Source organism: Cetorhinus maximus, chromosome 22 (assembly GCF_964194155.1).
Source record: "Cetorhinus maximus chromosome 22, sCetMax3.hap1.1, whole genome shotgun sequence".
Taxonomy (NCBI): domain Eukaryota; kingdom Metazoa; phylum Chordata; class Chondrichthyes; order Lamniformes; family Cetorhinidae; genus Cetorhinus; species Cetorhinus maximus.
The window spans coordinates 22,851,849-22,879,742 of NC_135900.1; the positions used below are offsets into that span (position 1 = coordinate 22,851,849).

Sequence of the window (27,894 nt, forward strand, 5' to 3'; positions counted from 1 at the left end):
ACAGAGGCAAGAACACAGAACAGAAACATACAGAGACTGAATTAGTCTCCTTCAATTTTAAACGGTAAAGATGCACTGACAAACTTTGCGGCTTTTCCATGTGGTGATCCTGGCACTAAACAAAAATGTACTTTTTAATGTAAAAGCAGATTAGCAAGAGATGATATTAACAACATATGTTGAACTGCTACAGGCTGCCAAAGAAAGTTTTGATACTCTAGTGGTCAAATATTTTGAATCTAAATTAAGTTAGGAGATTTGGTACAGCACCTCTGAATAAAAAAGCTAAAGCTGACTTGCATGTATTAATCTCTCCAGATTACATAAACCATGTAGCTAGCATGTCTACTCTCAAGCCATGGCAGCATCAGTATTACCCAGAAGCTAAGGGAATAATAATTACACTGGTGAAAACTCTCCATCTGATTTTCACTGCTCCACCCTTTATGTGTGAGGCTCCTGGCTTTCACTCAACATCTTCCTATCAAGGAAAGGCTAAGAATAGGGCCTGTTGATAATGTTAATTGCCTTGGCACATTTTGCTACATTAAAGTGCTATATTTGTGATTAGAATTTGTGATTAGAATTAGAATATAAATAATAATTCAAGTAGAAGATGTGGCTGTGAAATGGCAGTTGTATTGCTTACAGGGGATAAGCTATTTTAAAGAGATTTTTGTTGGTACCAATGACTTAGGTAGGAAGGGGGATGTGGTGCTGCAGACAGAATTTAGGGAGCTAGGTAGAAATTTAGCAAGCAGGACCTCAAAAGTAGTAATCTCCCAGTGCCACATGCAAGTGAAAATAGAAATAGGGGGATAAGGTAGATGAACACATTGCTAGAAGGATGGTACAGGAGGGAGGGCTTTAGATTTCTGGGACACTAGGACTGATTCTGGGGGAGATGGCACTTGTACAAACCAGACAGGTTGCACTTGAACAGAGCCGGGACTGAGGTCCTTGCAGGCAGTTTTGCTAGTGCTGTTTGGGGGGCTTTAAACTAACTCTTCAGGGTTGTGCGAACTAGGAGAGAATATTAGAGAATAATACCAAGGTGCACAAAATACAGATAGCTCTAGAATAGAGGATAGTAAATTAATAGGCAGAGTCGGAATAGGGAGAAAGTAATGAAGTCTAAATCAGGGTTATACTGCGTGTATGTGGATGCATGGAGTATAGTAAGTAAGACGGGTGAGTTACAGGTATAGATTGCCATGCAGAATTATGATATTGTGGCTGTAACAGCCACATTTAAATGTGTTAAATATTTCTTGGTACAAGATGTTCAGGAAAGATAGGGCAGGAAGAAAAAGAGAAGGGGTGGCTGTATTGGTTAAGGAGAGCATTGCAGTGCTGGAGAAAAAAAGATGTTCCAGAGGGTTCAAGGACAGAATTAATTTGGCTAGAGCTACGGAACAAAAAGGATTCAATCACATTGCTCAGTGTAATCTATAGGCCCCCAACTAGTGGGAAGGATGTAGATGAACAAGTCTGCAGGGAAATTACAGAGCAGTGCAAACATTATAGGAGTAGTTATAATGGGGGACTTTAATTACCTGAATATAGACTGGGATACTGGCAGTGTAAAGGGCAGAGAGGGTCAAGAGTTCCTCGAGTGTGTTCTGGAGAATTTTCTATCGCAGTATGTGTCCAGTCCAATAAGAAAGGAGGCATTGCTAGACCTGGTTCTTGGAAATGAGGTGGGCCAAGTAGATCTAGAGTCAATGGGGGAACATTTAGGAGATAGTGATCATTGTATCATAAGGCTTAGAATGACGGTAGAATAGGACAATGGGCAATCCGGAGGAAGAATAATTAATTGTGGGAGAGCTGACGTCAACAGGGCAAGAACGGAGCTAAGCCGGATAGACTGGAACCAAATGTTGGTGGGAAAAACTGTAGCTGAACAATGAGCTACCTTCAAAGAAGAAACGGTTCAGGCACAGTCAAGGTATATTCCCTCAAAAGGGAAAGGTAGGGCAAACAAATCCAGAGCTCCCTGGATGAAAAAGGAGATAGAAATTAAAATAATGAAGAAAAAGTGTGCTTATGACAGGTGTCAGGTAGAATATACAATTGAGAACCAAGCTGAATATAGAGGTTCAGAGAAGAGGTGAAGAAGCAATTAAGCGAAGAGGGATTATGAGAAAAGACTGGCAGCCAACATAAAGGGGAATCCCAAAGTCTTCTATAGGCACATAAATAGTAAAAAGGTAGTAAAAGGTCGGCAAACAGATGTGGGCTATCACGCCGAAGTGTAAAATGATGTGAGATGACGTCAGGCGTGCGTTCCAATATCATTGCGCGTCATTTCAATATTGTGTTCGGCGGGCTCGTGCTGGAGGTGGCTGCGTGCCCGCTGAACTGTCAAAGGCCTATTAAGGCCATTAAAAAAGTAATTGGTGTTGTTAACAGCGCTGCCCATCCAACCTTAAGGTTGGCGGGCAGGCAAAGAGCCCAAGTGGCCTTTGTGTTTTTCAGGAAATCTCATCCACAGGCGGGGGGGAGATGAGGTTTCCTGAAGGTCATATAAAATATTTAAATAAATTTTGCAAAATGCACAAACATGTCCCAACTCATGCAACACTGTCACATGATGGGACTTGTTTAAATATTTTTTTCATTCCTTTATTAACAAGTTTTATCATCAACTTAATCTCCCTGAGACTGCTCCGTGCCTCAGGGAGATTGCTGTGCTCTTTCGCACGGAATCGCAAAAGTGCGCAGACCCTGACTCTCCCTCCTCCCACCTGAGCTGAGCACTACCGACAATGCATTAAGCTGGGCGGGCCTTAATTGGGCCCACTCACGTAAAATGGCAGCACACAGCCAATCGCACATGGCGATCGGCTCCACGCCCGCCCCCACCCGCTCCTGCCCAGCCTGCCCAACATAGGTAAGATTCAGTCCTCTGTCACCAGAAGGGATGACAAGGCACCGGGACCAGATGAGATGTACCCAAGGATATTGAAGGAAGTGAGAGTGGAAATTGCAGGGGCACAGGTCATAATCTTTCAGTCTTCCCTAGACTCAGGGGGGTGCCAGAGGACTGGAGAAACATTACGCCCTTGTTCAAAGAAGGCTATAAGGATAAGCCCAGCATTTATAGACCTGTCAATTTAACTTCTGTGATGGGGAAGCTTCTAGAAAAAATTATTCAGGATAAAATTAATAATCACATGGGAAATGTGGGTTGATTAAAAAGAGCCTGCATGGATTTCTTAAGGGAAAATCGTGCTAAACTAACTTGCTGGAGATTTTTGAAGAGGTAACAGAGAGGGTTGGTGAGGGTAATGCTCTTGATGTGGTGTACATGGACTTCCAAAAGGCATTCAACACTACCGCACAACAGACTTGACAGAAAAGTTATAGCTCATGATATAAAAGGGACAGTAGCAAGACGGATACAAAATTGGCTGAGTAATAGGAAAGAGTGAGTACTGGTCAATGTATATTTTTCGGGCTGGAGGAAGGTTTGTAGTGGAGTTCCCCAGGGGTTGGTATTGAGACCCTTGCTTTTCCTGATATACATTGATGATCTAGACCTTGGTGTGCAAGGGACAATTTCAAAATGTGGAGATGATGCAAAACTTGGAAGCATTGTAAACTGCGAGGAGGACAGCGTAGAACTTCAAAAGGACATAGACAAGTTGTTGAAGTGGACGGATAGGTGGCAGATGAAGTTCAATACAGAGAAGTGTGAGGTGATTCATAATGGTAGGAAGAACATGGAGAGACAAAATAAAATAAGGAGTACAACTCTAAAGGGTGTGCAAGAGCAGAGGGACATGGCTGTACATGTGCATAGATTATTAAAGGTGGCAGGACAGGTGGAAAGAGCAGTTAATGAAGCATCCTAGGCTTTATTAAGAGGGGCATAGAATACAAGAGCAAGGAGGTTATGCTGAAATTGTATAGGGCACTAGTCAGACCTCAGCTGGAGTATTGTGTACAGTTCTAGGCACCACACTTTAGGAAGGATGTGAACACATTGGAGAGAGTGCAGAAGAGGTTGACAAAAATGGTCCAGGGATGAAAAACTTCATTTATGAAGATAGATTGGAGAAGTTAGGAATGTTCTCCTTGGAGAGTTGAAGGCTAAGAGGAGATATGATAGAGGTGTTCAAAATCATGAAGGGGTTGGACAGAGTAGACAGGCAGAAACTGTTCTCAATCGTAAAAGGATCAAGAACAAGAGGGCTTTTTACCACAGTGAGTGATTTGGGTCTGGAATGCACTGCCCTGGAAGTGTGGTGGAGGCAGGTTCAATCGAGGCATTCAAGAGGGCATTAGATGATTATTTAAATAGCAACAATGTGCAGGGTTACGGGGAAAAGGCAGGAGAATGGCATTGAGTCATAATGCTCATTCCGAGAGCTGGTGCAGACACGATAGGCCGAATGGCCTCCTTCTGTACCATAACAATTCTGTGAAGATATCAAGAAAGGCACAATATATATAACAAGGAGATAGTTTATGCCTTGCTAGCCCTTTCCCAATATTTAAGGGACTATCTTGGGAAATTTGTTACTAAGCCAGAACTATGCTTAACATAACCTGTCTCTTTAAGTTAAAATGTACACATTTTTATGGGTTAACAGGCTGTGGGCATCACTGGCTAGGCCAGCATTTATTGCCCATCCCTAATTGCCCTCGAGAGGGTGGCGGTGAGCCACCTTATTGAACCATGCAGTCCATGTGGTGTAGGTACACCCACAGTGCTGTTAGGGAGGGAGTCCAGGGTTTTGACTCAGCGACAATGAAGGAATGGCGAGCAAGTCAGGATGGATGTGTGGCTTGGAGGGGAACTTGCAAGTGGTGGCGTTTCCATACATCTGCTGCCCTTGTCCTTCTAGATGGTAAAGGTCACAGGTTTGGAAGATGTTGCCAAAGCAGCCTTGGTGAGTTGCTACAGCTCATCTTGTAGGTGGTACACACTGCTGCCACTGTGCATCGGTGGTGGAGGGAATAAACGTTTTAGGTGATGGATAGAGTGTCAGTCAAGCTGGCTGCTTTATGCTGGATGATGTTGAGTTTCTTGAGTGTCATTGGAGCTGCACTCATTCAGACAAAGTGGAGAGAATTCCATCATACTCCTAATTTGTGTCTTGTATATGGTGAACAGGAACTGGGAATTCCCAACCTCTGACCTGCTCTTCTCGCCACAGTATTTATATGGCTGGCCCAGTTCAGTTTCTGGTCCATGGTAACCACCAGGATGTTGATAATGGGGGATTCAGTGATGGTACTGCCAGAGAATGTCAAGGGTAGATGGTTAGATTACCCCTAGTTGGAGATGGTCATTGCCTGGCATTTGTGTGGCACAAATGTTACTTGCTACTTTTCAGCCCATGCCTGAATATTTGGATGTGGCAGGACTGCAGAGCTTAGATCTGATCCATTGGTTCTGGAATTGCTTAGCTCTGTCTATTGCGTGTTGCTTCGCCTGTTTGTCCTGGATTGTAGCTTCACCAGGTTGACACCTTATTTTTAGGTATGCCTGGTGCTGCACCTGGCATGCCCTCCTGGACTCTTCATTGAACCAGGGTTGATCCACCAGCTCGATGGTAATGGTAGAGTGGGGGATATGCCGAGCCATGAGGTTGCAGATAGTGATTGAATACAATTCTGCTACTACTGATAGCCCACAGCACTTCATGGATGCCCAGTTTTGGGTTGCTAGATCTGTTTGAAATGTCTCCCATTTAGCATGGCGGTACTGCCACGCGACGTGATGGAGGATATCCTCAATGTGAAGGTGGGACTTCATCTCCACAAGGACTATGCAGCGGTCACTCCTACCAATAATGTCATGGGCAGATGCATCGGTGACAGGTACATTGATGAGGATGAGGTCAATTAGGTTTTTCCCTCTTGCTGGTTCCTTCGACATCTGCTGCAGACCCAGTCTAGCAGTTATGCCGTTTAGGACTCAGCCAGCTCAGTTAATAGTGGTGCTACTGAGCCACTCTTGATGATAGACGTTAAATTTCCCAACCAAACTAAAAGTTATTTTCCTTGTCACCGTCAGTGCTTCTTCCAATTGGTGATCAACATGGAAGAATACTGATTCATCAGCTGAAGGGGTGAGAGGGTGCAGTGGTAGATTGTAATCAGCAGGTGGTAATCTTGTCCATGTTTGGCCTGATGCCATGAGACTTCATTGGGTTCACAGTCAATGTTGAGGGCAACTCCCTCCTGATTTTATACCATTGTAGGAATGTTTTCTAAATAGGCACATCATGGAGTGAATTAGAAGCTAATTGTGGAGGAATGCTTGTCTGTAAAATAAGAAAATCTGAAATGCCAGTTCCTTCCCTCCCAAGACTCTCTCAAAGGGAATGGTACACTGGTCTCCTGATGTGCTAGCTCAGCAGTTCCTTGCAAATCCCCAGTTCCAACTTTGGAAGAAATCGTGTTCTCAAGGTCAGCTGAGACCAACAAGAAATAAATGCCCTTTTTCTTTTTTAAGGAAAATATTGCTCAATTGTGATTTATTGCTGTTTTATCAATGTAACATTTAAACCAATCAGTTGAAAGTGTGACCCACGTGTGTGGACTACTATCAAGCGTAACTGTTGCCTGAAGGCAGCAGCATAGATAGATAAAGTGGTTAAGAAGGCATATGGGATACTTGCCTATATTAGCCGAGGAATAGAATATAAGAGCAGGGAGGTTATATTGGAGTTGTATAAAATGCTAGTAAGTACTGTGTGCAGTTCTGGTCGCCACACTATAGGAAGAATGTGATTGCACTGGAGAGGGTGCAGAGGAGATTCACAAGGCCGAGGAGGGACCTGATAGAGGTATACAAAATTATGAGGGGCATAGATAGGGTAGATAGGAAGAAACTTTTCCCTTTAGAAGAGGTGTCAATAACCAGGGGGCATCGATTTAAGGTAAGGGGCAGGAGGTTTAGAGGAGATTTGCGGAAAAGTTTTTTCACCCAGAGGTTGGTTGGAATCTGGAACACACTGCCGGAGGGTGGTTAGATGAGCACTTGAAAGGCCTTAGCATACAGGGCTACGGGCCAAGTGCTGGAAAATGGGATTAGAATAGATAATAGAATAGAACAGTCATGAAAGGAATTTCTGGCCTCGCCATATTATCCACTCACCACCGAACATGCCCAACACCAGCAGGCACGGGAAATCTCGACCACCCACTGAGAACAAAGAGGTCCATCCACCTCCACTTCCACCACATCCTCTCTGGAATGGACACTATGGGCCAAACGGCCTGTTTCTGTGCTGTATAACTCTATGAGATGTACTCGCTAATAGACTTGAATAAAAGGGTGGGCAATCTGAGCAAGAACAATACACAATTACAGATAGTATTAATTAACAATTTTTCTAAAGCAAACGATTTTTTTTTTACCTGCACATCAATGTACTTTAAACCTTTGCAATTATTGACACCCTCCAATGTCTCTAGTCCACATTTTCGAAGTGTAAGTGATTTAAGTCTCAGACATTGTGAAAACGTGGATAGGCTGAAACCAGGCAAATCTTGAAGAGCGACCGTTGTAACCTATATTCAGTAAAGGGGTTTTAGTATATAGAGTAAGTAATACCTTTGAAAAAAATTTAATACTGAATAACCAAAGCATGGCTCTCAGAACTTGATTGAACCAACACATTTTTTGAACACCTAAAAGATTCAATCCATGACACATTCAGCTTTTATCACAAAGGTTTTGGTTAAGAGTCTTGTTAACTGTGCTGATACAGTGATATCCAATGAGTTAAATAGTTTCCCTACCAGATTTTCTTTACTATAATGAAAATACAGTTTGCATACAAATTTGAACTATGAGATGCCGCACAGCATGTAATGCTTGGTGTATTACTATTGAATCAGTATCTGTTGGTAAAATTATGGTGGGTTTAATAGGCATACCATAATTGTGTAAATTGGCAGTTTGTGGCGACAGAGTTTGCACAAACGCATGCACATAGCATTATCAGGGTAACCTTCCCCTCATTCCACTGTAAACATGCAACCTCCCCTATACCCCAATAAGCTGAAATTGTAACCAAGCCCCCTCCCCTCATTAACTTAAATCAGGTCACAGCGCTCGACTGAACTGCACTGTGCAGAAAACATGAATGAATTCATCTGTCTCCCAGGCTGCTGCCACCAATCCCGTCATTGGAGGGAAACCTGTACAGCAAACCCCCATCTCACCAGAAATTCAACCTCATTAAAGGCAGATTTAGCAATCTCGACCACCCACTGAGAACAAAGAGGTCCATCCACCTCCACTTCCACCACATCCTCTCTGGAAGACAAAATCCACACTAACCACCAGCCACAATCATCCCCACATCCCACCCCATTGTCCCCCCTCCCCCCACAGAGAATGAAAACTCAGCCTTCCTCCCGCATTGAGAACAAACTAATTGTTCTCCCACAACAATTGAAAACAGATGAGGTTTTCCCTCCCCCAATCATTGAACACAAACGTAGCCTTCTGCTATCCCCCACCAAAACAAAATAAATCTTTCCTACCATCATGCTGAAGCTTACTCCTCCAAAAGTTCAGGCCTTTTCTTGCTCCTCTAAGCAACAACTCAGGCTCCATGCAATTTCCTCCTCACTGCAAAAAACACCTCATGTCCCTTCCAGCTCTTCACCTGGAAGCAACTCAGCACTAATCCCACCCGCCATCTTGTCACCCTTCCTTAATTCACCTCATCCCTGGGTACAGTTATGTCATCATCTTTTAACCTGCATGACCTGAATACTGGGCTTGATCTTGACAATCGTTTTTTCTAGCGCCACATGGCTTGACTGGTAATATATAAAATTTGCTACACATTTATTTGAGCTTCTCTGTTCTGTGATACACAGGCCGCATTTTCCACTCCCAATTGGGGCGGGCATGTTCAGTGGTGAGATCAGAAAATCTCGCGAGAAGGCCCTAGGTGCATTTTTCAGCAATGTAAATGCAGGAAGCGACTGTCCCATCCCACCATCAATGGCGGGCCGTGTTTCCCACCGTCAAATATTGGGGACTTAATTTGAATACATTTGCATGCCATTTTTGTGGCTATGCGCTAGAATCACCCCGCCCCCACATCAAATTTAAATTCCATGTCAATGTGATTTTAGAACGGCCTGACTTACAACTGCCTTTAAAAGGCATGCGCAAGGTAACCTGAACTTCGAGGGGAACTCGGAGGCAAGTGCACACAACTTAGCGCAGCACTCACGAGGGTCTCAAGACAAGGTGTGGGCAAGGTCACAGGCACAGGCTTCTTCGTGGCTAGCTTGTGGTGCCGGGGCAAGGGCAACAGTGCCGGGGAGAAGGGAACCTCAGGGCAAGGGCTACAGTGCCAGAGAGAAGGGAACCTCGGGGTAAGGTCAACAGTGCCAGAGGGAAGGGAGAGAAGGGAACTTCAGGGCTAGGGTTACAGTGCCGGAGAGAAGGGAACCTCAGGGCAAGGACTACAGTGCGAGGAGGAGGTCATAGCAGCACAGAGTGAAGATTGCTCAGAAACGCATGCCGAGGGCAGTGGTGGGGGGGAGGAAATGGAAAAACATGTTCAAGTTGACCACTCTTCCGCAGCCGAGACTGCGCACCTTGAGCTCAATTGACATGCTTGGAGTCAGGCTAGTCAAGCAATTGTGCCTACTTGAGCAGCACTAATTGCTGAGAGTGCCAATGATTGCTCCTCTACTTTTAACACCTCACGCGCAGACTTCAAAATCAAATGAGAGCTATGATGCTGCAGAACCACAGGGCGGCTGGGCAAGCTTGAAGATCCCTTTGGGAAAGGTGGCCATGGAACACTGATGGAGGGGTGTGCTCCGAACCCCTTGCATTATATTTAAGTAGACATTGAAAAGTCACCCCCATGGTCCAAGCAAATTGCAAAGCCTTGGAGTGCATGCATGGACATTGCATGCGCCTGAGATGAGTGTTCAGGATGCAGTCGAGTGGCTGAAGCTGTCACCACTCAGTCATGTGATATGGGAAAGTGGTGGATAGAGTTTTGGTCAACCATCATGCACACTAAACACTGAGCATCCATGTGGTGGTCAAGACTCCCCAATGTGCATAAAGGGGCTTTGAGAGGCAGCCGCAGGCGATGACTTGACCAAGAGTAGTCCTTAAGCGACAATTGCTGACCCTCATGTCTCTCTCTTTGACAGTGCAGTGAGGAGACCATCAGGAAGATGGAGCCTGGTGATCTCACTGTCTGTCTCATTGCTTATAGGCAGGAGAGAAGAAGGAGAAGAATGCAACGGAGGTACCTGGCTCAGCAAAGGGAGGAGCAGAATACTCAAAAGGATGAACCCCAGAGAGTCGTCGTGCGTAAGCGCCTTACTAGATTCAGGGTCTATAGATGGCACATGTACTGCCTGCAGATGAGCGAGAACCAGTAGCGCAGACAGCTGCACACGTCAAGAGAAATGGTCACTCACATACACCACTTTCTGCAGGATTTGGCGCCATGGGGACTCGGAGGGCATCCATTGCCAGTGGCAGTGAAAGTGACTGCTGCACTCGATTTCTATGGCAGTGGCTCATTCCAGCGTTCCACAAGTGATTTCACAAACCTTCACCCACAAATGTATCCAGGAGGTCACGGACACCACTTATGCCAATGCACACAACTTTGTCAAAAATCAGGTGAGCCATGAACCAAGAGCGCTGAGGTTTGCTGAGATTTCCAGATTCCCACAGGTGCAGGATGCTATCGATTACACTCACATGAGCAGGTCAGAGCGAAGGAATCCTGCAGTGAGTAACTCACCTCCTGACTGCCCAAACCTGTCCACCATCTAAAGGCACAAGTCAGGAGCGAGAAGGAATTGTCTGGATGAATGCAGCTCCAATAACACTCAAGAAGCTTGACACCATCCAGGACAAAACAGCCTGCTGGATTGGCAACCCTTCCACAAACATTCACTCCCTCCTCTACCAACGAACAGTGGCAATAGTTTGTACCATCCACAAGATGCACTGCAGAAACTCAGCATGGTTCCTTTGGCAGCACCTTCCAAACCAACGACCAATACCGTCTAGAAGGACAAGGGCAGCAGACACATCGGAACACCACCACCTGGTAATTCCCTTCCAAGCCACTCACCATCCTGACTTGGAAATATATCAGCGTTCCTTCACTGTCGCTGGGTCAAAATCCTAGAACTCCCTTCCTAACAGCACTGTGGGTGTACCTACACCACAGTTACTGCAGCGGTTCAAGGAGACAGCTCACCACCACCTTCACAAGGGTAATTAGGGATGGGCAATAAATGCTGGCCCAGTCAGTGACATCCACATCCTATAAATGAAATTAAAAAAAATTCCCTGGCACGAGCAGTCCAGTATGTGAACCGGAAAGGCTTTCACTCTCTCAATGTTCAGTTGGTCCAGACCACAACAAGCAGGTTATGCAGGTTTGTGCAAGGTATCCCGGAAGTGTCCATGACTTGTAAATCCTCAGCCGGTCTCAGATCCCTGACATCTTCCAGGACAACACAAGCTGCAGGTTGGCTCTTTGGGGACAATGGCTACCCGCAAAGGATGTGGCTGATAACGCCCGTGCGGCAGCCTCAGACTCCTGTTGAGAGAAGGTACAATGAGCCTCATGCCACAACCCGGAGTTTGGTGGAGCACACCATAGGGGTCCTGAAAATGAGGTTCCGGTGCCTCAACAGATCTGGCAGAACACTCCAGTATACTCCTCAGCTCCCCATAGGGCGTCGCGCATCATCGTGGCAAGCTGCGTGCTACACAGCCTGGTGATGCCAAGGGGGGAGGACCTGGATAATGAGAAGATGGAAAAGCTGCACCTTGCCTCCGATGAGGAGAAGTCAAAGGAGGTGAGGGTGGTGAGGTCTTAGAAGGCGAGGATGCATGCGATGAGGCCATGCGCTAGCCGGATGAGGCAACCATCCTCATGAGGCCCTCATTGCCACAAGATTCCAAGAGGATAATGACGCGATCTTCACATTGTATTTGGGAACATTTGACGCCTGTCTGGCTGAGGGCAGCACACATACATTCTGTGAAGAGGGCCATAACATGGAGACATTGCTGAGATACAGCGGGCACATGGACTTTAACAGCACTTCATCCTCTGGCAGGCTTCATCACCTGTTCCATTCAGCAACACAGCTTCATCTGTCAAGAATGCTGACGAGATGGGGGGCAGCTCCACCTCTAAGGTGCTAGAGCGCACAGAGATATGAGATTCATTCAGCAAACACAAGCCACATCGAGGTGTAGGTATCGCTGATCTGGAGAGTGATCTTGAAGCCAGACAATCACTGTGCTCAGAAGGTTACATACTGCACAGGGGAGAGGCCCTGGGCTGCAACAGTTGCCTTCATTTTATGCAGGAACCTAAGTTTCACATCTGATTGACACAAATAATGCTAATCATAACAAGGAGCCATAGACAAGACGACATTCTTGGGAAAGAGGGGATTTGGATGGGCCATATACTCCTGGAATCTCTTGGGCAGATGGTCCTGAGGTGTGCACCTGCTGATCCTCCTCCCTATGGGTGCCCAAGGGCCCCTGGCTGACTCCTTGAGAGGAAGAAGCAGCTGGAGTGAGCTCGAGAAGCCCCGGCAACACCCCCCCACGCGCCCCCCCCCCACCCCCCCAACCCAACCCCCATGATGACACTGATGGAAGCCAGTAAGTGCCTCAGCAATGGAGTACAGCTCCTGCAGCAGTGCGAGACTGATGTCCTGGGCCAAGATCTCCATGGCAGCTGACACCCTACCAGTGTTGACCTCATTGCGTCAGCATGGCGGCGCTATCATCTTGGTCTGAAAGTGGACGGAATCCTCCATCATGCCTTGCAATCTGAGGAGTGCTGCAGACATCCCTCCCTGATGTTCCTGAGCTTGTCTTTGCAGGTCCAGAAACTGAGGTATGACCGAGTCCAAAGGCTCCTCATTTGACTCAGACTCAGCTACTTCCTGGCCACCAGCAATCCTCCGAGTACAGGCACCCTGGTATGCCCCTGTTTCCGCCTGTTGTGGATCAGACAGTGCAATGTGCTCACTGGATTGTGACCCCAAGGCTGCTCTAGAACTAGGTCCCAACAAGGTGTGTGTCTCTGCGCTGGTGGAGGGTATGGGTGAGCGCTGTGATGTGTCTTCAATGTCAGTGACTGAGAATTCCGCTTCCATAATGTCCTTGGGGCTGGAGTCGAGGACCTGGCTCATGGACCCCCTTGACTGCTTCCCAGGTGTGCCTGTAAAAGAGAGAGAATTAGTGCATGTCAGGGGCCTGTGAAACAGGAGGCATCACTCACAGCATGGTTGTCTGATGGATGTTGCATTGTTGGATCCTCAACCAAGCACTGCCGACCTCACCATCAGCACATGAGCAGTCCAAATTCTCGCAGGCCAGCTGAATTGCTCTATTTTCAAAGTCTGTCAGGACCTTGAGGTCATGCATCCCTTCACCAGGCTGGGACCTCTCCGTTTTGTTGTGAGCCAGCTTGTCCTGCATGAAGACAGATGGAGAGAGTATAAACAGGACGCCTGCCAAGCCAGATGAGAAGGATGCCTGGCATGTGTGGGTGGTGAGCGGTGAAATGGGTGGGATGAGGACACTATCCACAGGGCAGATGAAGGTGTGTATGAGAGAGTGAGTGGTGATGCTCCTTGAACTGGCACTGAGATCCCTGTAGATGTGTGATTGGTTTGTGAGTGTGAGAGTTGAGAATGATAAGAAAACTGACTTACCCTGGTGGAACAGAGGAGATCATTCATCCTCTTTCGGCACTGGGGGGCTGTCCTCTTTTGTTCTTTTGCAGGGCATTGGCACTGACCACCACTGCCATCGCCTCCCATGCTGGGTTTGTGACCTTGTTTGCTGGTCTTCGCCCAGAGTTCCTTCACAGCACCTCCCAAACTCAAACCTCTACCACCTAGAAGGGCAAGAGCATTAGACGCGTGGGAACACCACGGCCTGCAAGTTTCCCTCCAAGTCACACACCATGCTGACTTGGAACTATATCGCAGTTCCTTTGCTGTGGATTAAAATCCTAGAACTCCCTTCTTAACAGCACTTGGGGGTGCCTGCGCTAGATGCATTACAGCAGTTCAAGAAGGCAGCTCACCAACACCTTCTCAAGGGCAATTAGGGATGGGCAACAAATGCTGGCTTATCCAGTGCAGCTTACATCCCATGAAAGAATTTTAAAAATGCACTCTGACAGAAATTAGCTTTGTCCTGACCTCATGCAAGCAAAGCCATGGGAGATCCACTCATTCTTGTACGCAAATTTATCTCCTCGTTTTCACCATTTAAATGCCAGTTTTTGTTTTGCATGCTCACTTCCAACAATGATCTTGTCCCTTACCTTTCCCTTTAATAATATTCTCATTCAAGTCTTGTTTTATTTCACTTCTCTCCATCTCGCTCTCGGATGTTTCTTTTTGATTTGCTGTGCCAGCAAAGATTCCAATCCCCCAGTTTTATTATTTGCTCCTCGTTTGAAAGGAAGCCATGATTAGGATCAGTGAAATTCTGCAGCGACAAACTTTTTGTGAATTCCACTGAATTGGTTGCAGACCCCACTCACATCTAAGCAACCTATGTTCACGTATTACAAATCTGCAAAAAAACCAATGTTTACCAGCAGCTTCATTAATTTCACGCTACCTACCCTACCCACAAAAGCAAAAAGGTCTCACTGGGTATAGGTAATGTAAAACATTGGGCATAAAATTGATCTTCGTCAATCGAACAAAACAGGCTCATCACGTACTGGCTCGATTTCAACTTCTATGAGCAAGAAAACCGGACAAAGATGGACTGTCGATTGATCACGCGTTTACGTTGCTCTATTGGCAAATACCAATTTCACCTATATAATTACATTTTTTTTTGATATCACAAAGTAAAATGGTCAGTGCTGCGATCTAATCAAAATAGATGCCATTATCATTGTGATTTCTGCAGTCATCACCATGGCTCGACAAATGAACCACTTTCACATCAGCATTGTGTAACAGGATTAAATGCCCATTTTCAAGGCATCCGTGCTGCACTGCATAATGACTATGTGTAAATAATGTAGCCAATGAAATATTTACTTAATATAAGAATCCAGCACATTCCCTTCAGAGTGCATTAGTGATGCCAGGGGAATTAGTATAGGGTATTACTTCGCATATTTTAATGTTTCTGTTTTTGAGGAGAAAAATACACTTAGGGTGGAATTTTCTTTTCTGGAGCGAAGTACAATGGAGGACAGGAAAGTCAGTGTGATCCCTGCTGGGCAGCAGGGCAGATTTATCCGCCCGATTTTCTGCTTTTCAGCTCATTAATTATGCATCAACAAGGGGCTTGTCAAGCAGGGCAGGCAGCGATTTGTCCGCCCCAACGTTACCTCATGGAGTCGAAGGTCCTGGCGCCAAATTTAAACGGCGCCTGCAGATATTCACTCACTGCAGGCCAGGTGCGTTTTGAAATTCTGGATCAACATGGCGCCTAAACGTACCAAGCCCTCAGCTCCACAGTACAGGAAGGCCTCACTGGGGATTCTCCTGCAGGCCGACCAGGAAAGACAGGAGGTCCTCTTTCCTCGGGATGGGAGGAGAGGTTCATCCCACCAGGCCATGCTGGCCTGGGAGGAGGTCACCAAGGAGGTCAGCGCCTGCGGCCAAAAGTAAAGGACTGTCCTACAGTGCAGGAAACTAATGAATAATCTGATGTGCTCCGCCAGGTTAAGTGAAACTTTTGCTCACTCCAAACCCACACTCTCATAAAGGCATCAGACTTTCTAAGGGTTAGGATCCACAGAGATGTCACACACTACTAGGAGATGGGACATGAGCACCACACGTCTGCCAGCCACTTTAAGCTCACCATCTCATGTAGGATCCTGCACAAACGGCATCTTAATCCCTTACTGGGAAGGACTCAGCACGCACAACAGGCATGCATCCTTCTGAAATGCTCTTTCATCCATAGTGCTCACAGTCAATCCATCTTTCTTTATGCAGGACAATATCTTACAGAGATAGTGAAGGCCGGAGGGGTTACCCTAAGCTTAGGACACTCTCCTCCCACGAGGAGCAAGCGGCTAGTGCACTGGTGAGGACAGAGATCGCTCCTGCGTGGAAGGCAAGATCGACCTCCCTGAACAAGCCAGTGAGGATCCATCCAGTATACATCGACAACATGGGGACAATGACCGTGAGTGGCCTATTACGTTGGAGCCTGTCTAGTCAATCACTAATTATCTCTTCTCTCTATTCCAGCCATCAGCAAGAAAAGGCAGAGGAAGATGACAAGCAAGCTCCTCAGCCCCAGTCCCCAGAGCACCTCAGATAAGGCAGCAGAGGGAGCATCCAAGGAAGACTGAGTTTTGGGACAAGGAATATTTATTGTCGAGCACCATAGCCTTTCATGCCTCCCTGCAGCATTTTTTCATTTCCAAGTTTAAGACTGAACGTTATTCCTTTATTAGGCCCCACTCTCCCTATGCATGACGCTGAGCGATGGAAGTTAGTTGCACTCGGTGACACTTGAAATGTCTGCTAGAGAGTAACAAGTGTGTGATGTCAGATGCTTATCCCAATGAAGCCGTCTACTTACCTGTGAGGATTTTTCTTTGCTCCTGAGCGGCGGCCTAGTGATGCTTCATGGAATCCCTCTGTAAAGTCACAGAATGCAAATCGATATGGACTTCATTACATGACTGTGCACTCATTGACTTAGGTTTATAGAAAGGATTTGCCTTTGTGAGATAGACAAATTCGAGTACTGTAATGATATGAAAGCAATGCTCTGGCACATCTCCTAAGTGCTCAGTGGAATCTATGAAGGAAATAAGTTATCATTTACTACTGTGTCAAAACTGACTGGGCCAAGTCTCTCCCAAATGCCAAGGTAATGCAGGATGTAAATTTGGCTTGCTTCCAACAAACGAGGGTAATGAGTGTTTGTTAATAATCAACCAATAGTCCTGCTGAACCACTCCAATGCTAACATAACTTGCAGCTTTGGGTGCATGCTGTCAAGTAACAGATCACTGCGCCCTGACGTCCGATGGCATCTTGGGGCTCAGTATCAAGATGCGATCTCTGCATTAATCATGCCTGAGAGCTGGCATTTGGAAAGATGGTGCTGTCTGGATGTAGGTAGTCAAGCGGTAACCATTGATGAATGTTTTTGTTTGAGAGTCTGAGAGTCATCTTGTTAAGTTGCTGTCATACTGGCATGAGTGCATCCATTTGTGCAATAGCGTTTCAGCTGCTTGAAGGATCCCATGGCCACTGACTTGTTGCCACCATGGATGAAAGGACTGTACTACGTGTAGTTGCTTATGAGAGTGCGGGAGTGGATTGCTTATCACATTCCACAGAGGCCACATGGTCCCTACGCCACCGTGCCTTCCAAGGATGACCCCATCTTTAGGGTTGAAGGTGACTTATGCTTCCTCCATGATTGTGAGATTGATGACCTTTCGTGAAGATGACAATGAAGGTGTTTTTGTGTCCCTGCATCAAAGCATGAAGAGAACTGCAATGGTGAAAACTTGCTTTCACCTTATTCCTCTTGAAATCTTTTAGCTATGAGGTTGTCACAGGCACATCTGTCACATTGTGCCCATGCAATGACATCTTCATGTGGCTTGTCTGAATCCTCACTCTCTTCAGATTCATCTCCTTCCAAGTTCACCTTGTCCAAGGAGATGTCTAGCTCCTCCATGTTTCCCTGTGGCAACATAACCCCCCTTTGTAGCACATGGTTGTGCAGGGCACAACTAACAACGATGATGTGGGACACTCTCTGTGGTGAGAATTGGAGAGCCCCACCTGACCAGTCCAAACATCGGAACCGCATCTTTAAGAGGCCAATAGTCTGCTCTATTAAGGACCTTGTGACTGAATGTGCAGCATTGTATCTTTCTGCACTCTGTGGCCGACAAGCGGTCGTCATTAGCCATGTCTTCTGAGGGTACCCCTCATCACTGAGGAGCCAACCCTCTAAGCGCTGAGCTCCGTCAAATGTCTTTTTTTAAATTCGTTCATGGCATATGGGCATCACTGACTAGGCCAGTGTTTATTGCCCATCCCTGATTGCTCTTGAGAAGGTCAATTAGGAACGAGCAATAAACACTGGCCTAGCCAACAAAACCATTGCCCCATGAACAAATAAAAATAAAACAAAATCTCTGGCACCTGGGGGTGACTCAAAATGTATGAGTCATGTCAGTTCCCTGGGTACCTTACACAAACATGCTGGATCTGTTTTCTGTGATCACAAATTAGCTGGGTGTTCAATGAGTGAAATCCTTTGTTATTAATGAATCTCACAGGCTGCTGGCAGGGAGCTCTCAAGGCCACATGTGCGCAGTCAATGGCGCCCTGCCCTTGCGGGAAGCCTGAGATCGCAGCAAATCCCACAGCTCTGGCAGCCACGCTTGTTTCATCCATGCGGAATGGCATATAACGGTGAGATTTATTGAAAAGGGTATATGACACCTTCCTTATGCATCTGTGGGTCGCCAATTGAGAAATTCCTCAAAGGTCCCCAGTGGGAGCCCTGGAAGGATCCGCAGGCAAAAAAGTCCAGTGCAGTGGTAACCTTGAAAGCAACCGGCATTAGATGCCCTCCAAGTCCATGCAGTGTGAGTGCATGAATGTGGTAGATATGAGCTACCACATCCCTAGCCAAGCAAAGACACCTGCAGCACTGTCTTTTGCTCTTCTCCATTATTGAGTTGCATCTTCTGTAGACCCTTGTGGATTTGGCCCCTGTTTATTAGCATCTGGGTCTTCCTGGTAACCCGTTGGCTCTTGTTCACCAGGGCGACGGTCTTCCCTGAGCTGTGCCAATCGGCAACAGGCCCTTCTTCTCCTCATTCCAATGAAAGCTATCAAGAAGACAGTGTTGCCTGCAGCCCACATTCTGCACTCCTCCTTTACCTGTGAATGGATACAATTGAGCAATCAATGGTAGTTCCCATGGAATGGTCTCCCTCCGTATACAAGGCAGGAGTGCAGTCCCTAGTTCTTGCCTTTCCCTCAGTCTGCATATCGCATACCAAGGCTACACTTTGCAGGCTGATATCATCCTGGACGATGAAATGAGGTTGAGCTTTCCCCTCACACATGCCTATGCATTCACAACAAGAGTCTTAATTAGGGACAAAAGACCCAAGTTTTAGGAGCCACAGTCAGCCTTCTGTTGGATGTCCTCCAGTGACCTTGACAATAACTACCAACTTGCACTTATGTTATGACTTCAAGCATAGTGCCTTGATTGCTATGACCTGTGCACTGGGGACATGAAGGCTTGTAAGGCCCATGCTGCTTCTGTGCAGCAGACATGGCTCTTGATTTTTTGATCCTACATCCATTCTGAAATGCCTCTTAGCATCAGATGCCAATCAAGACCATGTGCACTGCAGCACCTAAACTTATTAGATTCTCACCTGAATGCGCACCATTAGGAAAGGAGCCAAGCTCTTCATTGTGCAATAGACCCTCGAGTCCAGCACTCAGCTGAGCCATATTCTCTATGGTTTGAGCAGATCAGTGATAGGGTGCCCCTTCAATCAGCCAGGAATTGCTGTGCTGAACTTCATCCACATACCCTGAGACCCCTTGCGGTTCGAGCTTTTTCCAGCTTGTTTTTCAAACTGTGTCATTTTAAGGTGAGCTTGAAGATGGTGCTGCTGAGCTTCATCTGGCAACCAACTTCCAACCTCCCCCATTACCCGCCAAGTTCCTCCCATCCTCCTCCATAACCACCGCCTCCTAATTCCCCTTCCTCCTATCACTATTCAACCGCCACCATTACCCTTAAACCCATCATTATCCATGTGGATGTTCCTGTTCTACCCCCTGAATCCTTTATTGTTATGTCTACGTGCCATTTGTCAACCTGACCCCTCCCCTTCACGAGGCCACATGTGCCTTGACCTTTTGGGACACACTTCATGAGACCATCCAATACCACCCCCCACGACCTTTTAGCTACCATACTTGCCTACAGATGCTTCCCCTGATCACGACTATGTCCTCTGCCTCAGAAAACCATGACTTGAACCCCGAGGGCTAAATTCCTTTGGTGACTGAACACACCCTGCACACCATACTTAGTACGGCCGTCACTGCCCAGAGAGGCCTTCCCCACCCAAGACATGCAGAGCAATCTAACATAGTCTGCACAGCCCCTAGGCAATCTCCGAAATATGCCCCAATAGTGTAGCCTCAGGCCCATGACACACTCTTCAATACACCCCCGACAATGTGGCCCCAGCCCCAGGACAGTCTCTGACTCGTCCTTGGAAAGTCTTATAACTCTTTCCCCAGGACAGTCTTTCACTATTCCACTCTGTTCTTGACCACCTCCCAGTCCTGCCTCAGTCTCTCCCTTCCCTGCCGTATTCCATAACACCCACCCCGAGTCCTGTCTTGATCTCCCCCCTCCCCTCTTGTGTTCCACACCATGGCCTCTACCCCCACCCAGTCATGCCTCTGTCTCACCCTCCCTATTGGTATTGCCTCCCGTGCCCCGCCTTGGCACAGCTTGCGATATCGAAAATCTTGCAGCAATGCTCTTAAAGGTAGGCAGAAGTAGTGTCTACTGACCTTGAAGTTGTTGATAAACTGAAGCTCACCAGGTGTGCGCTTATATACAGTCGGAAAACAGAGAATTCAAATTATCTGCTGGCAGGGCACTTAATGTTAAGGGGGAACGTAACTCCAGTGACTTGGCCTTTAAATGAGCATTCATGAGATGCAAATAAATGCAGATATGGTTCCCAACATAGATCAGTGGGAAACTCGATCCATCTTTAACCCGCCATCAAAGTCAGGGGAACAAAATTCCAAACTAATTTCTCACCAGCGGAAAACTGAATTTTTCCATCACGCCAAATTTCATGCCCCCGCCCGGCACAATTACCACTGCTGGTGGGATTGGAAAATTCCACCCTCAGATGTGGGAAATCCTCCAGATTTCATCAAACACTATCTACAGAATTGATCAAAATTTTCTGCAGAGTTGTACTGTCGTTTGACCAAAATGCTCTCCCACCTTTTGACAAATCTGTTGTTACATTCTTTGCTGTGTTTATTTCAGCAGTGCCATAATTGTAACATAAGTGAATGGGGGTACAAATATCCATAGCCAACTGTAAACATTCTCAATCGCCCTGGGCTTTTTCACTGATTAAAAAGGATAAACTCCAGAATAACTTTTGCAAATATTTACCGCTTAAGGACAACTACACCTGGAATAAAACACACAAAAGCATCCACATTTTTTATTGCGCTAACTTAGCTGTAGACCTTTTGTTGGCAAATAAATGAAATGCAGAATAAAGGGATTCTATCCATATGGTTCATATAAACTGTTAAAGTGAACAATTCTGGTGTTAAGTTTTAAATTAGTGCAAAATTACCCATAATGGGGAGATGACAAATGCCTGCAGCTTTGTATTTAAATCTCATGATAGTATGTAGTACTGATTTGGATTACTTTGTTCAGAGTTCCATTTACTGAACCAGATGTTTTACCATACAAAATCAAAGCTTCCCTAGTGGCTTTTACATTGAACAGCTCAGCCTTAAAGACAAAGAAGGCTCCAGTTTGATCCCCAGTCTGTACTGAGTTAGCTGATTTCAGCCAGATGACAATAGGGGCACTATAATTGGCCTGAGGACCCCTGGTTTCAAGAGGGGAAAGTCAGACATGGTTTTGCCATGTGGCTTTTAGTGACTTTTGATCACTATTAGGGAATCCCTGCTGAAAGCTCACGCATGGATGTATGGTTGGGAGAGAATCAGGATCAGTTTTGATACTTCCCATCATTGAATAGCCTGCTGAAAACTCATCAGGTGGAATTGTCCCAAATTTGCTCTAAGTGTTGTAGCGGGCGGGTAAAACAACATTTTACCCGGCGGCCACAATGATGGGTTTTCACCCCGCATCGTCCCAAACCTGCCACATTGCTTATGTATTCCCGGGGAACATGCCATGTACGTGGCAGCCGGGCTCACATTCATCCGCCATGCCATCACCTCGTCACTTCATCATGCCACAGGCACCACATTTAAAGTACAGCCGCACTCAGTGCTTCCAGCCCAGGACTGCAGCAAAGAAGACATGGCCCCAAAAGGCAAGAAGACTGCAGCCCTCAGGCGCCTTTTGGATGCCGTGGAGGCTCGCTGTGATGTCATCACCCCTGCTCTGGCTGCAGGAGGGGCAGCTACATTACCACTCAGGCTTGGGAGGCGATGGCAGTGGTGATCAGTGACAATGTTGCACAGAAGAGGTTGGCCATCCAATGCAGATTAAGGATGAATGATCTCTGTGCAGCCAGGGTGTGACAACCATCTTATCACTCCAAACTCACACACTCAAGCCCATCACATATTCACTGGCATCTCACTCACTGCCAGCTCAAGGGACATCACCACCCATTCTCTCACACATACCCTCACATGTCCATCTGGCCTCATCTCCTCTGGAGACTGCCTCCTCAGCCCTCACCATCTTGAAGCCACTTGCGCAGGTCAACATGTGCCCCCCTCCCACACACACACCCTGGTATACCCTCCTTCCCCAGTACAGCACTCTTCCCTTGCCTGAGGCCACTTCTCCCCTTTCCCCAAGCAAGACCTTGCCCTGCAGCCACTGACAAGCCACCCACATACGGCTGATTTGGTAGGTAGACCTACCCGTGAGCCCCTCTAAAAGCGATGTGGTGCTGTCTGTGAAACCTGGCGCTGATGATTGAGAGTGCTGACCAAAACACGGTAGGCAAACAAACCTTGAAGTCTCAAATGAAGTGCAGCCCGCCAAGTGCACGCCTTATATATACTGTTGTCAAACACGTCGGTGTGTTTTCCTGCTGACATGGGCGGACGATCCAGCAGCGGGCTGGCCTTATAAAGATATGCTGATGTGTTTCAATGAGGTTCCTGATGTCCAATGGCAGGGAATGCGGCCCAACATCGGCAGGCAGAGCGGACGATCACAAACTGGCTTCACGACGTCGTGAAACAGATTTTTGGCCTTCTCGCCATATTGTCCACTCACGCCACTGAACATGCCCGACACTGGTGGGCACAGAAAATCCCAGCCATAGGAATAGTGGGCACCCAGGTGAGGTACCAGGCTCGCACTCTCACCATATTGCAAACAAGCAGCAAACGCCTTCAGGAAATGATATGAGAGGAAACAGTCAACAAGAACCAGAAGATATGAAATTTGTCCTCAATCTAGCGAAACATGATCACAATCCCCTATTACAATAAGCATTTTTTCTCACTCTCATAAGGTTCCCAATGGTCAGCTTTGATCAGGAGCAGCTGGCGGGAAGCGGTGACACAACATACTAGATTGTAAAAGACTGCACCTTGGGAGTGGTACAACACAGATCCACACCTTTGATTTCTCACTCAATAAGTTTGCGGTCTCAAAGTTGCTCCCATGCAGAGACCAAATATGTTTCCATCAAGATGAAAGGTAACAAAGAACAAATCAAAAGATCACTCTCACACATCTACTAACAGTCAATTATACTGCAGCAAATTTGTGGCCAGGTGCCATTCTTGTAAAGTGTGCAGCAAAGGGAGACTTAAAGGGGTGAACAAGTAAAATACGTTTTCAAAAAATACATGAATGAAAAGAATGGCCTGCTGAAACATCTCATTTATAATACTATTAATATTCACCAACAATAAAATATATAATGTACCTGCTGAAGTGAATTCCAAACACCTGACTGCAGTATTACTTCAGGACTCAGAGGAGGCAGTTGGTTAACAGGATTATTCCGAAGTCTGATTTGTTGCTTCACTTTCTTCATCTTGTTTTCTCTGCTAATTTTGGACCAAGGAGTGCACATTTTCATCCAATTTAGTCTCTTTTGTTCAATATGATCAGGTAGGGTGAGCCCTGTGGCTGAGAAGTGTTCCTCAAAAATAAGATCCACATGTTGAGTTATTTTGTGAACATCAGTCAGATCTTCCTTATGTACATTATTATGAGCATTTAATACAGATATTCCTGCACTTGATAGTCTGCCGGGGTGCCTATCAGTAACTGTACATACATTGTCTATTTGCAGTAAGCTGTTGGTTTTTGGTATTGTGTTACTCGATTCCACTGCAAATATATTCTCTGCTGTACTTTCCACTACTTCTTCAGCTGGAAGTTTCGTTTCCAGTTTTGCACCAGTAGCCATCACAACTGTACACTGCCTGACAACTTCAGTGTCATTCATCAAAGTGTTGTTTTTCTCTATATTATGAGACAATCCTATATTTTCATTCACAAGAACACACACATTTTCTGAAATGTTATCATATTGTTTAGCTTCTTCATGTTTATTTATGTTGGAATTAACATTTCCTTCTTCACTTAGCTGTGGTTCAGCTTCCTTCTCAACTTCTGTCTTTTTCCTTTGTTTTAAGGCCACCTTTTTCTTTTCTTTTTCTAATAACTTTCTTTCCTCTGCTTTTTTTCGTTCTGCTTCTTGTTGCTTTTCTTCCTTTGCCTTTCTCTGTAGCTCTTTTCTTTTTATCTCTTCTTGCATTTTTTGGAGTTCCTCCAACTTTAGTTGTCTCTCCTTTTCTAACCTTTGTCGTTCCTGCTCCTTTCTCTTCTCATATTCAATCTGTCTTTGTTTTTGTTCTTCCCTTTGTAATCGTTTAACTTCTTCCCACTTCCTTCCCTCCTCTTCCTCTTCTCTCCGTTTTTGTTCTAACTTTTTTTTAATTTTCTCTTCAAATTCTCTCTTTTCTTGTGCCATCCTTAACTGCAGGTGTTTTTTTCTATTCCTTTCATCCCTTCTTTCCTTCAGTGTTGGTGCATGCTTTTTACGTACCAAATGTGCCCGAAATCTTGCCTGAATCATTGCTGCTGCTCTGTCTTGCAGCTCTTTCACTCGTGCCCTCTCTTTATTCTGCTGTTCTTCAAAGACTTTTCGATCTTCATCTATTTTAATTTGCATTGATTGTATTAATGCCTAAAAAGTTAAATTAAGCAAATATTATTGTATGCACATTTTACTCATAATTGAAATATAAAAAGGCAGTTTCTCTTACTTTATCTGGAGTCACCATAACACACACTATTGCAATATCAAGGTTGCATTATTATTTCATGGTAATTATATGGTATGCAAACTTAATTCTAAAATCAACAGAAAATTTTGGAGAAAGTAACATGATGCATATTAGTATATTTACAATGTAATTAATCAATTATTTCTTAATTTTAGTGATTTTTCCCTTGACATAGATGTCAAAAGGTGTTTCCTCATCTGAAAGGACATTTTGGTCCCAGGTCAACAGCCACAGAAGTATTGTGGTAAATGGTGGGCAAAAGGCTCAGTACGTTGGACATTTAAAGTGCAATTGTAATTGACTGGCCATGGAGGCTTTTTTCCAGTGGCGGATGCAGATGGGGTAGAGAGATGTGGGTCGTAACTGATACAAGGAAGTAGATAATGAAGATGACAAGGTCAAGATTGTGAGAGCAAGTGTGGAACGTGAGTTTTGACAGAAATTAAAATCACCGAGGATGACTTTTGAATTTTAAAAAATATATTTAACTATAGTATCTTAAGATTCTTCATTGCATTTAAATTGGGATCGCAAAACAAACTGGTACATTATTTTTTCTCTGTTGCTAATAAAGGTGACAAAGATGCAACTTTGGCCCCTCACCTTGTGTTTCTTCAAATCTCGTTCCAAAGCATCCTGTTCCTGTCTGATTTTCTGTTCTAGTTTAGCCTGTTGTTTCTGAAAAAAGTATACAAGATTATAATCTACCTAAACAAAGTTGTACTTGTTTACAATTAATATAGCCTTATTAGAAAGCTTCTAGTGTTTTACAATTTCTCACATGATTAAATGGCAGCAGTGTGTAGATATCCAAGATGCACTGCATCTCACTAGAAAGAATTCTGAGGGACAGAATATATCTGCACTTAGAGAGGCACGGATTAATCACGGATAGTCAGTGTGGATTTGTTAAGAGGAGGTCATGTTTGACAAATTTGATCCAATTTTTTGAGGAGGTAATCAGAAGTGTTGATGAGGGTAATGCATTTGATGTGGTCTACATGGACTTTAGCAAGATTTTTGATAAGGTCCCTCATGGAAGACTGGTCAAGAAAGTAAGATCCCATGGGATCCTTGGCAAAGTGGCACGTTGGATCCAAAATTGGCTGAGAGGCAGGAAGCAGAGGGTGATGGTTAATGGATGCTTCTGTGATTGGAAGTCTGTTTCCAGTGGGGTTCCACAGGGCTCGATTCTGGGGCTCTTGCTGTTTGTGGTGTACATAAATGATCTGGACTTAAATGTAGGGGGGTATGATCAAGAAGTTTGCGGATGACACGAAATTGCTAGGGTGGTAAATAGTGAGGAGGACAGCCACAAACTGCAGGAGGGTATCAATGGACTGGCCAGGTGGGCAGAGCAGTGGAAAATAGAATTCAACCCGGAATAGTGCAAGATTATGCACTTGGGGAGGGCTAACAAGACAAGGGATTACACTATGGATGATAGGGCCCTGGAAAGTACTAAAGATCAGAGGGACCTTGGTGTGCATATCCATTGATCCCTTATTAGCCAAGGCATAGAATACAAGAGCAGGGAGGTTATGCTGGAATTATATAAAACGCTAGTTAGGCCACAACTGGAGTACCGTGTGCAGTTCTTGTCACCACATTATAGGAAGGAGGTGATTGCACTGGAGAGGGTGCAGAGGAGATTTACCAGGATGCTGCCTGGACTGGAAAGATTGGATAGGCTGGGGTTGTTTTTCTTGGAGCAAGGAAGGTTGAGAGGGGGCCTGCAAGATTTGTATAAGATTATGAGGGTCATCTATTGGGTGGATAGGTTGGAGAGGAAAGCACTTTTTCCATTAGTAGAGGGGTCAATAACCAGGGGGCATAGATTTAAGGTAAGAAGTAGAAGGCTAAGAGGGGAATTGAGGAGAATTTTTTTCACCCAGAGGGTGGTGGGACTCTGGACCTCACTGCCTGAAAGGGTGGATGAGTCAGAAACTCTCGTAACATTTAAGAAGTATTTAGATATTCACTTGCGTTGCCATAGCCTCCAGGGCTATGGGGCAAGTGCTGGAAAATGGGATTAATGTAGTCAGATCTTTGTTGACCAGCGCAGACACGATGGGCCAAATAGCCTCCTTCTGTGCTGTAGACATCTATGAGTCGAAGTATTATTGCCAGAAAATTGTCAGGGCCTATAGCCTTTGCAGTACCCAGTGCCTTCATCCTTTTCTTGATATCACGTGGAGTGAATCGAATTAGCTGAAGACTGGCATCTGTGGTTTTGGGAACCCCTGGAGGACCTCCACTTCTGGCTGAAGATTGTTGCAAATGTTTCAGCCTTATCTTTTGAACTGATTTGTTGGGCTCCCCTATCATTGAGGATGGGGATATTTGTGGAGTCTCCTCCTCCAGTGAGTTGTTTAATAGTCTACCACCATTCACGACTAGATGTGGCTGGACTGCAGACCTTAGATCTGATCCATTAGTTGTGGAATCCCTTAGCTCTGTCTATCACTTGCCATTTATGCTGTTTGGCATGCAAGTAGTGCTCTGTTGTCGCTTCACCAAGTTGATACCTCATTTTTAGGTATGCTTGGTGCTGCTCCTGGCATGCCCTCCTGCACTCTTCATTGAAGCAGGGTTGATCCCCTGGCTTGATGGTAATGGTAGAGTGGGAGATATGCTGGGCCATGAGGTCACAGATTGTGGTTGAGTACAATTCTGCTGCTGCTGCTGATGGCCCACAGCGCCTCATTGATGCCCAGTCTTGAGTTGCTAGATCTGTTTGAAATCTATCCCATTTGGCACAGTGGTAGTGCCACACAACATAATGGAGGGTATCCTCAATGTGAAGGCAGGATT

General features: G+C 45.6%; 1 protein-coding gene across 1 annotated transcript in view; it reads right to left on the reverse strand.

Annotated features, from left to right (window-relative positions):
* Window positions 1–27,894, reverse strand: part of lrriq1 (leucine-rich repeats and IQ motif containing 1) — a 226,967-nt gene that overhangs the window by 174,958 nt on the left and 24,115 nt on the right. The window contains exons 7-9 of the mRNA XM_078568561.1: window positions 25,684–25,758; window positions 23,709–24,980; window positions 7,381–7,533 (exon numbers count right to left, since the gene is read on the reverse strand). Of these exons, the coding sequence (XP_078424687.1) occupies window positions 7,381–7,533; window positions 23,709–24,980; window positions 25,684–25,758 (1,500 nt within the window). The remainder of the gene's footprint in view (window positions 1–7,380; window positions 7,534–23,708; window positions 24,981–25,683; window positions 25,759–27,894) is intronic.